The following is a 15,523-nucleotide window of genomic DNA, read 5'->3' on the forward strand; positions in this document are numbered from 1 at the left end:
TCGAGAAGGGGAGAGTGTTGACATGCTGGGGGTATGGCAACCAATGTCACAAAACCATACGTGTATTAATTGTTCAATGAGAAACTAAATTGTTCTGTAAACCTCCATCCAAAGCACAATAGAAAAAAAAAAAAAGACTGCAGCCTAGAAAACATTATGGGGCAGTTCTACTCTGTCACATAGCGTCGCTATGAGTCAAAATAGACACAACACACCTAACAACGACGACAGTGCAAACTAGTGGCCAGTAGGCTATATCCAGCCTGAAAAAGAGTTGTGTTTGGCTACACATCGTTCTTTAACCTGAGTTTAAGGACAAAGGAAATCTCAGAGGTCAGAGATGCTGTGGGGGCAAAAGGGCTCCACTCTGGCCAGGTAATTGCAGTGATTCTTCCAGACTGCCCACACCTGAATCTGCTGCTGATAGGCTAGGGGAAAAGGTAGGAGGGGAGCCTGCAGAGACACCTCGTCCTCCTGCTTATGTCCTGACCGGACTCCTTCATCCCCTTGAAGACCCCCGAATGCTTAGTGGATTGCTTAACATGGGATAATTGTGCAATCTACTACTGTTAAAGTGAACACGAGCAATACATACCCAGTCTGGTATTCCTCAAATTCTGCAAAGCGGGGTTTCTTCTTCGAAGCCCTAGGTCTTTTTTCTCTTGCAGGAACTGAAAAGATAAATAGTTCACTTGTACTCTGAAAACTGGTACCATCCAGCAACTGACTGAGGGCAAGCCCAAGAGCCCCTATAACTAAGCCCAGAGGGCAGTATCTATAAATGAAAATTGTCTGTCTGTCTAAAGACTCCAGACTACTTCATTAGTCATTCTGAATGATTTTCCCTATGTAACTCTCACAGCGGTCGGCAGAGTAAGCTAGGTGGATTCTGTCATATGTACTGAGGGCTGTGCTGAGGTTACATGCGCATGCCCCTAGAGACTGGACTTTATGGGCAACTGAGGCATCTGCAGTATAAGCAGTGGTGTGGCACAGCTCACTCACTTGCTATGAGAAGTGGCTGGTGTCTAGGCAGTACCTTCATCCAATATGGAAGCCAGGTCTTTCTCCCTTAGTCTATGACTCATACTGCCTAGGTGCTCTAGCCAGAGACTTACGGCTCATGCCATTCATTCATTTATTTAAAAAAAATTACTAAACATTATGTGCCGAGCACCAGGGAGAGATTAAAAGAGAGTTAAGAGTTCTCCCTGCAAGAGGTTCACAGTCATTTGGGGGAGAGAGATTCAGAGACATATTATAACACAGTGTGATTAGCGCTTTCGTAGAGATGAGTTCTAAGAGCTTTGGGAACCCAAGAGGGAGGAATAATTCTGACTTAGGGCTTCAGAGAGGAAGTAACAATTGGGATGGGTCCTAAGAAAAATGAGATTGCCTCAGGACAAAAAATGCAGTAAGAAAGCACTCTAGGTAGATGGAAACAGCAACTACTAAGACATGGAGAAAATGAGAACATGTGATATGTTCAGAGAGCAAGAAGAAAATGGGTGGGAAGGTTGACTGGCTTCTTTATACTTTTAAAGATCCTGCCAACAGCTCAAATAACCCTTCCAAGATGGTGGAATCCTATCTTCCCCCTTAGTGTTCAATTGTAAAATAGTGAAGAAAAATTATATTTATCATGTAAGCTCAAGAGGAGCAGCAGGGACATTGGTGCTGTGGTGCAATTTGTAAACACAAAAAAAGAGTTTGTTTAGTTTTAGAGAACAATTTCTGAATCAAGTCAAATAAAAACTGTCTACCTCACTTTTAATCCTCCATACCAAGCCAAGGAAAACTGGCCCCCATCAAAACTCATCTGGGTCAACCTTCCCTCAGGGCCATCTGCAAAACTAATGTTGCACCTCCTTCCTACTACAATAAAGTCTTCAAAAGCTGGAACCTGTGTAAGGCGGAAACCTGTCAGTGAAGGAAAACGCAAATATTTTCCACTAAAACAAGCGATAGAAAAATGGTAAGACTACACCCTACAAAAGGCAGAAAACTTGCGAGACCTGGAAAAACAAGGCAGTCCCGTTGAGTTCCGGTTCTCACGGGTTTCACTGTATATGACAGTTTTAAATGGCAACAACAAACCAATCCCAAACCTTCCATTAGTGTACACTTGCCAGGTGTTTCAGATTGGATACTTTCCCTCCTCTGTAGCCAGGCCAGTAACTTTACTTCCACTCATATGCTCATTCCAGTTTCAGGTCTTCGCTCAGGTTGTCTGCCCCACTGTGAAGGCCCTCTCGTATCAAGCCCATACAACCAAAAGGATTTTGGACCCATCCCTCACTTCGGCTAAGATACACCTTTGCTAACTACCCAAGTGCTCGTTAACCTGTACATTCTCTGAATTTCCTACTGTAGTTAATCAGTACTCAACTGTTATTTCACATATATTATTTCCACCTTCCAAATTAGTCTGAAAATTCCTTGAATACAAAGACTAAGGGCTTGCATTTTGTTCTGTTTGCAGTTAATTGATTCTTAAGTATTTGCTGATTAGTTTAGCCCTACGCAACTCTTCGATCTAGAATACAGACTGAGTTCCTCCACCATTCCCTGAAAGATCCTTTTCACTGAGATGGCTACCTACCTTGGCCACTATGAAGTTGCCAAAATGACTTAGGGTTGGTAGACAGTATAGGCACACCTGATGAGACAAACATCTCCTGCAGAAAGAGCATACCAGGCAGGATGGGCATGCCTGGCACTTGTGGCTGGCTAAGGATATTAGGCAGGATAGGCATACTTGGCTTACCAGGTGTCACAGAGATATTTTTGGTTTTCTTTTTCTTTTTCTTTGGTTGTTCCACCACAGGTTCCAACTCTTCATCAGCTGACAACTTTCCATCCACATTTTCTACTTTAGGCTCAGTAGCATTTGGTGGTTGGCAGAGGTTTTCACCAGGATTCTGCTTGTCAACCTCCAAATCAACGCTATCATCATCAAGAAGAAATGGAAGCTTCCCGGTGGCAAACTCTTCATCAGTATCAGATGACTTTTCCAGAATCTCATCTGAAATTCAAGAGATACAATCTCTCTTTCTCTCTCTCTCTCTCTCTCACACACACACACACATACTCCCTCCCTCCATGCCCTTATTCACTAAACTTCAGCAGATTATTGCACACAAGTTAAATAAGTCAGGAGCTATGACATTAAGACTTTTTAGAACCACAGTTATTCTATTTCTACAATTTAAAAGACTGCCCTATATTTTGAGATTATGTCCTTGCTAAATTTTTGGTGCTCTCCATGAAATTATGGTCCTAGTAAGTAGTAGCTGGAAATTTATTTCCTTCATTAAATTTTTTTTTAATCGGCAACTTTATGTTGGTCATCAAAATTTAATTTTTTAACTATTCCATATATCCAAAGCTCTCAAAACCACTGAGTAAGAGGCCTTAGAAACATTAGGAATACCACTGCCCCTCACTGAGGGGTTCTTTAAATAAATGGGTGTTTTTTTTTTTTTTAACACCAGATGGTCTCTGAAGTCTGTGCAGAGCTCAATTTCTAGGTTTCCAAATATAAAAATATAAACCATGGCATGAGGAAGATGTGAAGATGTATTTGCGGTACAAAAACTCTTTATCCAAAAAATGGAGATTTGGGATAATTTTTTTTGAGAGTCTCATCTGTTATTTGAGCTAATTATCAAAAAACTTCAAATATTCAATAAGTAAAGAGAAAGGAGGGAGTGTCCCTACGGTAAAAAAAAAAAAAATCATCCTTCTGAGAAAATTAAAAGATTTCCCACCTGCAGTTGAAATTTTTTTTTAAAAAGTAGTGACACACTGCTTAAGATATATTTTAAAAATTGACAAAGATCAGAAGTAAGGTTGGAAGTATGTGTTAAAACTCATCAGACCTTCTCTTTCCGTAAAATTGTCTAAATTCATTACATAACAACAAAAGAAACGACTCATGGAGGAGAAAAAAGAAATTTACGAAGACAATCGTCACTGCCCCCCCGCCCCCATTACTGGGATGGATGCCCACAGCTAGAGTCCAAGGGTCAGAAAGGTAAGAGAAGCCTGGTTGGAAATTTCCCTCCTCAAAAGAAGATGCTCTGCAGGGCCAACAGCAAGACCAGCGTGTTCCTATAACACTGTGAGGGGCACCTCAAGGCAGCCCCAGTAAAGCCCTTGAACACTTAAACAACATGCTCTGATTCAAGAAGTAAGCAACTTGTGGCCTATGGTGATGAACTGGTTTCTGGCTCTGTCATTCATACCCTGCTCTGGAGCTACCTCCCTTCAGGTTCCCCTTGCATTACAGTAACTTGTCACACCCCCTACTCTACAGCTGGACCTCTGCCCTGCTTAGCCACATCCACCCAGAGCTAGAAACAGAGAGGAAATAAAGAAATTAGAGGAGCAGGTGGTGAAACTGTAGGAGACTAGGGTTCCAAGCCACCTCTCCTGTTCCTGTTCTAATATCCCAGGTTGGCTAGGAAACTCTGACCGACTGTAGCTCTTGGGTACTTAGCAAGGAAATAGCCTGTGCTTTCGGGACCTCCAATTTTCAGTTAAGTTCAGTTCAGCAAGCATTAACTAGGTGCCTATGTTTCATGCCCTATACCTGGTACTGAGCAAATAAAGATAAATAAAATATCATCCTTAATGCTTAAGAAGCTCCTAGTCTTCATGTGTTTCATGCCAGCTGGGCAGGTTCTGAACTGTGAGTAAAGCTCTGGGCTTCCCAAAAGGTTAAAAAAAAGCCTCCGAATGCAAAGAGACAAGGACCTGCTGCGGGAAACAAGCTCTAAGAAAAAAAAAATCTCTAGAAAATGTAGAGAAAGGCAAAGACAAACAGCTAGATGGAGAAAGCAAGCATTTTCCCTGACAAGTCATTGCCTGCTGACCCATGACTATTATCCACCCAAGCTTTTCCATTAAGCTGGAAAGAAGAACGAGTCCATACCCATTATTCCTCTTTCCTCCTCTTTGCCATTCCCATACCTAGACAGGGAGAAAAGAGCGGAACGGCCTTCATACTTCTAAGCCTCAGTTCTTGACTGTCCCCCCTCTGCTTCCTTGATATTGTTCTAGATAGGTAAGAACTCTACTGAGGGGGGATGCCTGAGGCATAAGGCAGCAAGAACAGTTACTGCTGCATTAGGAAACTTACCAGGAGATGTGATGAGGCCAGCCATATCTATCTCCGAGCACGTGAAAAAAGAAATGGTAACACTCACTACTAAGTGATTCCAGAATAGAAAGTTTAGTTAGGCTACATGTACTGTGTGTAGTGAGGCCTCAGAGCTCAAGCACTTCTCTAAGCGTTGGTAGTGTACTTGCCTTCGCTACTTGTTTCGCACATCTTAACTTTATTTTCCTCATCGAAGTATTCGTCATCTGATTCTGAGTCAGTCACCACACAGCTGAAAAACAAAAAATATGGATGCAGCATTCTTCTTTTCATGGCGTTTTCTACCTTTCCAACAATGAACATGATCACTTAAAAAAAAATTTTTTTTGGTTCCTGAAATCACTCTGTTACCCTTTGTTGGAACTACTTAATCTTCCCATTATTCCTGATTTTTCTCTTTTCCAATTTTCTACTAAATATTTCCATGGCATCTTTTCATCCTTTGCACCCTTTCAGAAGGTGTCTGTCAAATACTGAGAGTGAGATGGCCCTGTCAGAGAGAGTATATATTCCAGTAGCTTAGGTGCAGTGGGAAATAGATGAGGGAAATGTTCAGTTCATTGTCATTTTTCTTTATCGACTTTGAGATCCACTTGTCTGAGAAGAAGGGTAGAGAGCCAAAGATGGAGAAAAACAGTCTTAGAGCAGGAGATTTCTCCTCAACACCACTCTTTGCAACTTGAAGCTAGCACCACACTCTGACAGATTGCTCTGGCAAGAGATGATCTCAGCAGTGCCCCTGTGCAGCCTAGGTGGTGGTGAGCTCTTCTGTGGGATCCTCATTCTTGGCCAGCCATGGTACTTGGGTCAGAGGTTCTAGCAGGGTTGGAATTCATCACCTTTCTGCATTTCCCAAACGGTCACTATGAGTGGGAATCAACTTAATGGCAATGGGCTTGGGCTTTTTTTGGTACAAGAAGTATGATATACTTTTATCACGAGACAAAAAAAAAATACCTTTGCAGGGGCAATGCTGTAGAGCCCAGCTTTCAACAATAGATTATCTAATCTAATAACAAAAGCACAAACAGCAAAAAATAAACAAATAAGTGGGACCTCATAAAAATTAAAAAAACTTCTGTTCGTCAAAAGACTTTACCAAAAAAGGGAAAAGGCAAGCTACCGGCTGTGAGAGTATCTTCGGAAACCACGCATCCAGTAAGAATCTAATAACCAGAATATATAAAAAATTTCGATAACTTAACAACAAAGAGACTAATAACTCAAGCACAAAATAAGCAAAGGACTTGAATCAACGTTTCACGAAAGAGGACATTCAAATGGCCACCAAACACATGAAAACACACTCAATGTCATTAGCCATCAAAGAGATGCAAATCAAAACCACAAAGAGATACCATTTCACTCCCACAAGGAAGGCTAAGATTTAAAAAAAAAAAAAAAGGAAGACGGAAGTAACAAGTGTAGGGACCATGTGGGGAAACTGAAACTCTTATCTATTGCTGGTGGGAATGCAAAATGGTATAGCTGTTGTGGAAAACAGTTTGGCATTTCCTCAAAAAACTAAAAATAGAACTACCATACCCAAACCCAGTGCCATCGAGTCGATTCCGACTCATAGAGACCCTATAGGACAGAGTAGAACTGCCCCGTAGAGTTTCCAAGGAGCGCTTGGCGGATTCGAACTGCTGACCCTTTGGTTAGCAGCCATAGAGCTTAACCACTATGCCACCAGGGTTTCCGTTAGAACTACCTTATGACCTAGCATTTCCACTCCTAGGTATATACCCAAAAGACTTGAAAGCAGATACTCAAACGGACACTTGTACACCAGTGTTCACTGCAGCACTGTTCACAATAGCCAAAAGGTGGAAACAACCTAAATGCCCATCAGTGGATAAACGGATAAACAAAACGTGGCACATACACACAATGGAATACTACTCAGTTAGTAGGAGAAATGAAGTCTTGATACATGCTTCAATATGGATGGAGCTGGAAGACATTAAACTGAGTGAAATAAGTCAGTCACAAAAGGACAAATACTGTATGACCTCACTGGTGGCTTAGTGGTTAAGAGCTACAGCTGCTAACCAAGAGGTCAGCAGTTCGAATCCATCAGCCACTCCTTGGAAACCCTATGGGGCAGTTCTACTCTGTCTTACAGGGTCGCTATGAGTCGGAATCGACTTGATGGCAATGAGTTTGGTTTTTTTATTTTTCACTTATATAAAAAGACAAGGAAAAGCAAATATATAGAGATCAAATTTTATTAGTGGTTACCAGGAGTGGGTGGGGAGGGGAAAGGGGGGTTAATGGTGATGGAAAACTCGCATTTATTGAGGGTAGGGTTGCACAGCCAATTACTGTAAATGCTGTCAAGAAGTTGTACACCTGTAAAAAGTTGAATTGGCAAAAGTGGTGTGATAGACATATTTACAACAATGACAAAAAAAGAAAAAGAGTAGCTGCTAAGGCTGCTTATGTACAACCAAAAATCTCATGGGATTTGGTTCCTTGGTTTGGAGGTTTGGAGTCATGGTTTCATGAGACATCCCAGTTAATTGGCCTCCTAAGGTGTTTAGTGCTTCAATTCTATCTCCTATTTCATTGTGTACTGCCTAGGGTCTTAAAGGCTTGCAAGCAGACATCCAAAGCACAACGACTTGTCTCTATATACCTGGAGCAATACAGAAAGAAGGAGAATCAGGAATAGGAGAAGGACATGAAATGGTGGTTGACTGCTCCCATGAACAACTGCCACCTTTGTCATGAGACCAGAAAACCCGGATGGTGCTCGGCTACTATCACCAAACATTATGATCAAGGATTCTATAGAGGAATCTTGATCAAAAGGGGGAAAATGCAGAACAGAATTTCAAATATGGACTCCAGGCTTTCTGGAGCCATGAAGGCTGGATGGACTCCAGAAACTATTGCCCTGAGATGATCTTTAAGCCTTAAACTAAAAATATCCCTTGAAGTCATCTTAAAACCAAACAATAATTTAGCTCAACTAGTAGAAGAAAAATGCCTGCCTTGAGCATCACACTCTTTTAAGAACTATTTATATGGAATCAAACCAACAACAGCAACTTGAAAGAATAGATAAGAACCTTAGGGGGCAGTGAGTTCACGTTAATGGGGGAAGAACAACTCAGAGGAGGAGGGTGAGAAAATGATTGCACAACTCGAAAAATGTAATCCATGTCACTGAATTGTACATGCAGAAACTATGGCATTGGTGTATGTTTTGCTGTGTATATTCTCAACAACAAAATAAATAAAATTAAAAAATACATTTACAGTTCACATTTCTATAGTAATTCAAGGAGTCAGTGTGAAAACCATAGTCATCTAGCACCACATTTTGGATTTATTCCAGTGATTTTTTAAGCACTCCCTATAGTTTGACACCTGGGCAATATCCCTCAATCTAGCTCTGGCTAGGGCAGAGGGTTTCATTAAAGAGAAATAGTAGTATATAAGGCTGGAAAAAAAGTTAGGGCCAGATGATCAAAGCAGTATCTCAGAGATTAATCTGGAAGTGGTATGCAGGCTGGCTCAGAGAAGGAAGAGATCAAGGCAAGGAGTCCTTTTAAAAAGCTATGGTATGTTCTGCATCCCACTTTGGTGAGTGGTGTCTGGGGTCTTAAAAGCTCGCAAGCAGCCATGGTCCCAACCCACTTGGAGCAAAGGAGAATGAAGAACACCAAAGACACAAGGAAAATAATAGCCCAAGAGACAAAGGGGCCACATAAACCACGGATTCCATCAGCCAGAGACCAGAAGTACTAGATGGTGCCTGGCTACCACCAATATCTGCCCTGACAGGGAACATAACAGAGAGCCCCTGATGGACTGGGAGCAAAGTGTGGAGGAGAATTCAAATTCAGGTAAAAAGACCAAACTTAATGGTCTGACTGAGACTGGAGGGACCCTTGAAGCCATGGCCCCCAGATGCTCTGTTAACCCAGAACTAAAACCATTCCCAGACAGCACTCTTCAGACAACGATTAGACTAGATTATAAAACACAAAATAATACTCGTGAAGAGTGTGCTTTCTAGTTCAAGCAGATACACGAGACCAAATGGGCAGCTCCTCTCCGAAGACAGGATGAGAAGGCGGGAAGGGACAGGAGCTGACTGCATGGACACGGGAAACCCGGGTGGAAAGGGGGAGTGTGCTGTCACATTGTAGGGACTGCAGTAGTGTCACATGACAATATGTGTACAAAAATTTTGCATGAGAGATTAACTTGAGCTATAAACTTTCACATAAAGTACAATAATAAATAAAAAGCTATTGTACTAACACCAGAGTGAAACTGGTAGGGGCTTGAGCTAGTGAAGAATGGAAGTTAAGGGATGATTCCCAGAGATATTTTGAAGAAACTGACAATGGGCTATGGGATAACGAATCCAATATTTTAAACCTGGCTGCGAGGTGAGATACCCAGTATGATCCTGCTGAACACCACACGTGTAGCATTTATTCTTAAGTCTTCTTTCCTAAAACACTATTCCTTAAAAAAAAAAGTCATTTCAATAATTTTCCTACTCACCTGACAGGTCTCTTCTTTCCCATTCTCATTCTGGCCACAACTAAATCATATAAAGAAGGCATTAGAAGTATGATAAAATATGTTTATCCATGTCTTTAACTTCCTAAAACCAGAGTTCATAAATCAGAGCTGGTTAAAATTTAGGGTGGAATCTTATATCCCCCCGCCCCGGAATACAGAGAAGAAATAAAAGTAAGGAGACCCAGCACCAAAAAGGTAAAGGAAGTAAATTGGAAAAGGAACGCAGAAAACTTCCTCTGCTCCTAACAGAAGGGAAATAAACTTCATTTCACCATCCTAAAGGAAGCCCTTAAAGGTAGCTAACCCTCAGACTACCTTATGCCAAATGTCCCAAATCACATTCCAGTCATCTCTATAAAGACATGGTTAAATTCCATTTTAAAATGTAAATTACTGGTTTAAGTAGACTCTACTTACAGGCCTCAAGTTCTTTATCGCCACTTGAGTCATGAGTAACACTGCAACTGCAAAAACAAAAGATACTTTTTAAAAGGTAGACTACTAATGTCATAAATGCAAAAATCATTGAACAATATCATTAATATCACATGCAAGTAAAATTTTGCTGAAGATCATTCAAAAGTGGCTGCAGCAGTATATCAACAGGAAACTGCCAGAAATTCAGGCCGGTTTCAGAAGAGGACATGGAGGTGGATCTTGGCTGAAAGCAGAGAATACCAGAAAGATGTTTACCTGTGTTTTATTGACTATGCAAAGGCATTCGACTGTGTGGATCATAACAAATTATGGATAACATTGCAGAGAATGGGAATTCCAGAACACTTAATTGGGCTCATGAGGAACCTGTACATAGATCAAGGGTTGGTTGTTCGTACAGAACAACGGGACGTCGTGTGGTTTAAAGTCAGGAAAGGTGTGCGTCAGGGTTGTATCCTTTCACCATAACTATTCCCTCTGTGTGCTGAGCAAATAATCCAAGAAGCTGGACTGTATGAAGAAGAATGGGGCATCAGGATTGGTGGAAGACTCATTAACGACCTGCGTTATGCAGATGACACAACCCCTTGCTTGCAGAAAGTGAAGAGGACTTGAAGCACTTACTGATGAAGATCGAAGACCACAGCCTTCAGCATGGATTACACCTCAACATAAAGAAAACAAAAATCCTCACAACTGGACCAATAAGCAACATCACGATAAACAGAGAAAAGATTGAAGTTGTCAAGGATTTCGTTTTACTTGGATCCACAATCAACATCCATGGAAGCAGCAGTCAAGAAATCAAAAGACACATTGCATTGGGCAAATCTGCTGCAAAAGACCTCTTTAAAGTGCTGAAAAGCACTAAGGTGCACCTGACCCAAGCCATGGTATTTTCAACTGCATCATACGCATGCGAAAGCTGGACAATGAATAAGGAAGAACAAAGAAGAATTGATGCCTTTGAATTGTGGTGTTAGTGAAACATATTGAATATACCATGGACTGCCAAAAGAATGAACAAATCTGTCTTGGAAGAAGTACAACCAGAATGCTCCTTAGAAGCAAGGATGGCGAGACTACGTCTTACATACTTTGGACATGTTGTCAGGAGAGATCAGCCCCTAGAGAAGGTCATCATGCTTGGTAGAGTACAGGGTCAACAAAAAAGAGGAAGATCCTCAACGAGATGGATTGACACAGTGGCTGCAACAATGGGCTCAAGCATAACAATGATTGTGGGCATGGCACAGGACTGGGCAGTGTTTCCTTCTTTTGTACATGGGGTCGCTGAGTCGGAATCGACTCTATGGCACCTAACAACAACTAACATCATAAGCAACCAAATGTCAAAAATCTCAAATAAATGAAGAGAACAGCCAGTCAGAGCTTCTGAAATGCAAAAAGGCTTTAAGTGTTTATGAAGTGAGAAGGATGACAGGAGAGGTGGAGAAAAATTAGAAGCAACATACTACTCAGTCCTTACAGGTGAATCAAAGATAGGAGAAGAATGTTAACTGAGAAGTCTGTTTTCTGCCAAGTGATATATTCCTATTTAAAGATATGAAACTGAATTCCAAGAGGGGTCACAGGGGAAAGGTAAAGACATTGTCATTAAAATCCAAAGGGTATGTCTACGCAAGGTCAGCTTTTAGGGCTTGACTACTTGAAGAAGGCCTAATTCGTTGGGATTGGTACCTAGGTCAACGGACAAAAACTGAAGTCCATTTCAATGAAGAGCAAAAAAAGGGTGATTCCAAAGCTACAACTATTACCTGCAATAAACCTTGATGCTGGGGCCTCCTGCTTCTCTGTCTCACAGTTTATCAGATGCCTTAGCACTCATTCTTCACTATCCTGTGGCAAGCTGCTTTGTCTGTTGTTATAGTTACCAGACAGCTGTCCAGCACTGCCTGAGGTGAAGTCAAGGCATATTCCTGCTCAGGACCATCCCACTCCCAGAGAGCAGCCCACTGGATACCCTGCTGCCAGCCATCCATTACACAGATCCAGAATCTAGCTCTGAAGAGTCAGGCTGCAATAAGCATCAGTTCAATGCTGGGATACTGACTACATTCTAGGACCTAATCATAGGTAATCTTATCATTAGTTATTGTGATATATAGTTCTCAGACAATACCATATGTGTTAAAGAAGGTGGACATAATAACTGTGAGGAAGTTCAGGTTTTACATATAAAAAGTTAGACTTGACCACTTCTTCAGGACTTTTAATTTGGCCTAGAAGGTTGATACTGAGCTGATTGTACATCTTTTCTGTCTTTCAAGATACATGCTGGCTCACCACCTTGATTAAATTCCCTGTTCATTTATCAATCACTGTACACTGGACTTCTTCAGTAGTAGTTTTTGTTGTTGTTTAATCAGGAAAGAAAACTCTTGCTGAGTATAAGGTTCCCCGGGTATAGGCCAACACATGGCCTTAGTCATCTTAAACTCTATTCTCAGGAAGATTAGCATAACTTCAGGTGGCTCTACCTACCTCCTACCATAAAGATATAAGAAAATTAGCAATTTTATCTTGAAAACATCAATGTAACGGGTTGTAGTCACTTAGCTATATAAAAGGCAAGGTTCCTTTCTGTCTCTGCAGTCTCTTTCGTGGATTACCTGTGATACATCACATTTTGGTTTAATGCTTATTCAGTAATAAAACTGTTTTCTTTCTCTTCTAAAAAACCTATTACACCAACTAAAAAGTGAGTCATACTTTTTCTATTTTCTTACATACTTTTATGTTACACACACATACACATTTTCTGAGAGGTCAAGCAAAAGGAACAAGGGATCTAAAACATGACAAAAAAAAAAGTAGCACAACAGAGAACAGAGAGCCCCACCCTAATCCCTAAAGGTAAAATATCAAATTCCAGGTTGGATAGTGTCATAGATCGAATTATGTCCCCCCCAAAATGTGTATCAGTTTGGCTGGTGTGTGATTTTCCTATATGTTGTAAATCCTGCCTCTACGATGTTAATGGGAGAAGATGGGCGGCAGTTGTGTTAGTGAGGCAGGACTCAACCTACAGGACTGGATTGTATCTTGAGGCAATCTCTTGAGATATAAAAGAAAGAAGGGAGCAGAGAGACAGGGGGACCTCAGACCACCAAGAAAGCAGTGATGGGGGCAGAGCGCAGCCTTTGGACCCAGGGTCCCTGCGCAGAGAAGCTCCTAGTCTGGGGGAAGATTGATGAGAAGGCTGACAGAGAAAGAAAACCTTCCCTTGAAGCTGACACCCTGAATTTGGACTTTTAGCCTGCTTTACTGTGCAGAAATAAATTTCTCTTTGTTAAAGCCATCCACTTGTGGTATTTGTGTTATAGCAGCACTAGATGACTAAGACAAATAGTAAGCAACAGAACAATGGCCCAAGGAAGGAAAAAATACATACACAAAAAGGAGGCAAATTTTGTTAGGTACCTTTCCAAGTACAATTCACCATCAAGAGTTTAAGTCCCTAGAAGGTACTTCAAGGCTCATGTTACCGTTATTAGGAGATACATGCACCTAGGAAGAGCCAGTTGGTTTAACCAGAATTCTAACATGAAAGAACTATGAAATAACATTAGAAGCCTTTAAAGATACATCAGAGCCCTCAAAAACTTTAAAGTAAAAGATTCAAAGATCTCCTTGAAACTGGGACCACAAAGCATAAAGACTTTATATGACTATGCAAAAAGATCTAGAAAGACCAACACCAAATTATTAATAATTATTACTTCAGAAGAATGGGAGGGTATGCGTATGAGGGTGAACTTTCACTTTTTACTTTATACGCTTCTATATTGCTTGGATATTTTTACCACAGGCCCATATTCCCTTGGTTATCTTTTAAAAAATCAATAAATATGTTATAATTGAATATGATGACTACATCTGTGGTTCATTCATTGATTCAACATATGTTGGTACCGGGACTACAAGAAAATAAAGTCTAGTGGCAAAGACAGAAAAGTCTTTATATATACAATATAGTATTAGTATTATAAGGCCTCTGACGACAGAGATGGAAGGAGCATCTAATCTAAGTCATGAAACACTTCCTAGAAGAAGTGACACGTGAGTCTCCAGGACTAGTAGGAGGTATCCAGGAGCTGGGTTGAAGTTTTCCAGGGAAAGCAGTAGTTCACAAGCTTTAGCATGCATTCAGCATCACCTCATGAACTTGTTTAAAATACAGCTTCTTGAGTCTCACTCCAGAAGGACATAAATCAGAAACTGCACTTTAATAAACACACCCAGGTAATTCTAATGCAGGAAGCTAGGGGACCCACTTTCAGAAACACTAGTTGAATATTAGTCTTCTTTTGCTTGAAACTGTGAATTGAAAGTATCAACAGACTATGAATTAAGTAAATGTGGCACTATCAAGAAATCTGAAACAATAACCTGCCTGCTAGATGACCCATTTGGTTTTCTGATCTGATTGTTTTAAGTGGTATATAACAGTGTAATTTTAAAAATACGTATTTCTGCATATCATCAAGGATATGTTGAGATAGTATTAACACAATGAAGAATCTTAGGCTAAAAAAGATCGTGAGCATTAGAAAGTACTAATTAGGTTTTGATCAATCAATGAAAACCAGCCCCCTACCCCTCACGTTATGTATTTCAGTAGTTCTCTAGGAGCCCTGGTGGTGCGGTGGTTAAGCACTTGGCTACTAATGGAAAGGTCCGCAGATCAAACCAACCAGCCACACCACGGGAGAAAGATGTGGCAGTCTGCTTCCATAAAGATTACAGCCTTAGAAACACTATGAGGCAGCTCTACCCTGTGCTACGGGGTCACTATGAGCTGGAATTGACTTGATGGCAATGTTTTTTTTTTTTTTTAGTACTTCTCTCTTCCAACTGCCAAAAACTCCTTTCCCACCCCATTTACTCTGTTAATGACCTTGTCTCACAAGTCACTGGGAAAATAGAAGCAATCAGACAGGAACTCCCTCATCCTCCCACAACAAATCTACCACCCTATCTGCAACTATACCGGACTCTGCGTTCTCTGTAGTTAACAACAGATGCAGTGTCCTTACCACTATCTAAGGCCAACCCCTCCCTTGTACTTTAGATCTCATCCACTCTAGCCTCCTCAAGGATTCTACTCTGCAATTTTCCACTCTGTGCTGCATCTTTGTCTCCTCTCTCCTGGATCATTCGTTCCACTGTTCCTAGACCCTATGTCCCCCAATTTTATATTTCTAGCCTTGAACTCTCCACTGAACTCCAACTTTCTACTTGACATTTTGAATATTTACTAAGTATTCAAAATATAACACAAACAACACAGGATTATTTCTTTCTTTCCTCAATCCTGTTGCTATTGCAGTCTTACCAATCTCAGTCAAT

The 15,523-nt window shown here is 40.9% G+C and overlaps 1 protein-coding gene across 1 annotated transcript in view; it reads right to left on the bottom strand.

The window, feature by feature from the left end:
* Window positions 1-15,523, bottom strand: part of GCNA (germ cell nuclear acidic peptidase) — a 60,493-nt gene that overhangs the window by 39,253 nt on the left and 5,717 nt on the right. The window contains exons 3-7 of the mRNA XM_049871997.1: window positions 10,130-10,176; window positions 9,692-9,731; window positions 5,314-5,396; window positions 2,768-3,025; window positions 596-671 (exon numbers count right to left, since the gene is read on the bottom strand). Of these exons, the coding sequence (XP_049727954.1) occupies window positions 596-671; window positions 2,768-3,025; window positions 5,314-5,396; window positions 9,692-9,731; window positions 10,130-10,176 (504 nt within the window). The remainder of the gene's footprint in view (window positions 1-595; window positions 672-2,767; window positions 3,026-5,313; window positions 5,397-9,691; window positions 9,732-10,129; window positions 10,177-15,523) is intronic.

The sequence above is a fragment of the Elephas maximus genome, chromosome X (genome assembly GCF_024166365.1).
Source record: "Elephas maximus indicus isolate mEleMax1 chromosome X, mEleMax1 primary haplotype, whole genome shotgun sequence".
NCBI lineage: Eukaryota > Metazoa > Chordata > Mammalia > Proboscidea > Elephantidae > Elephas > Elephas maximus.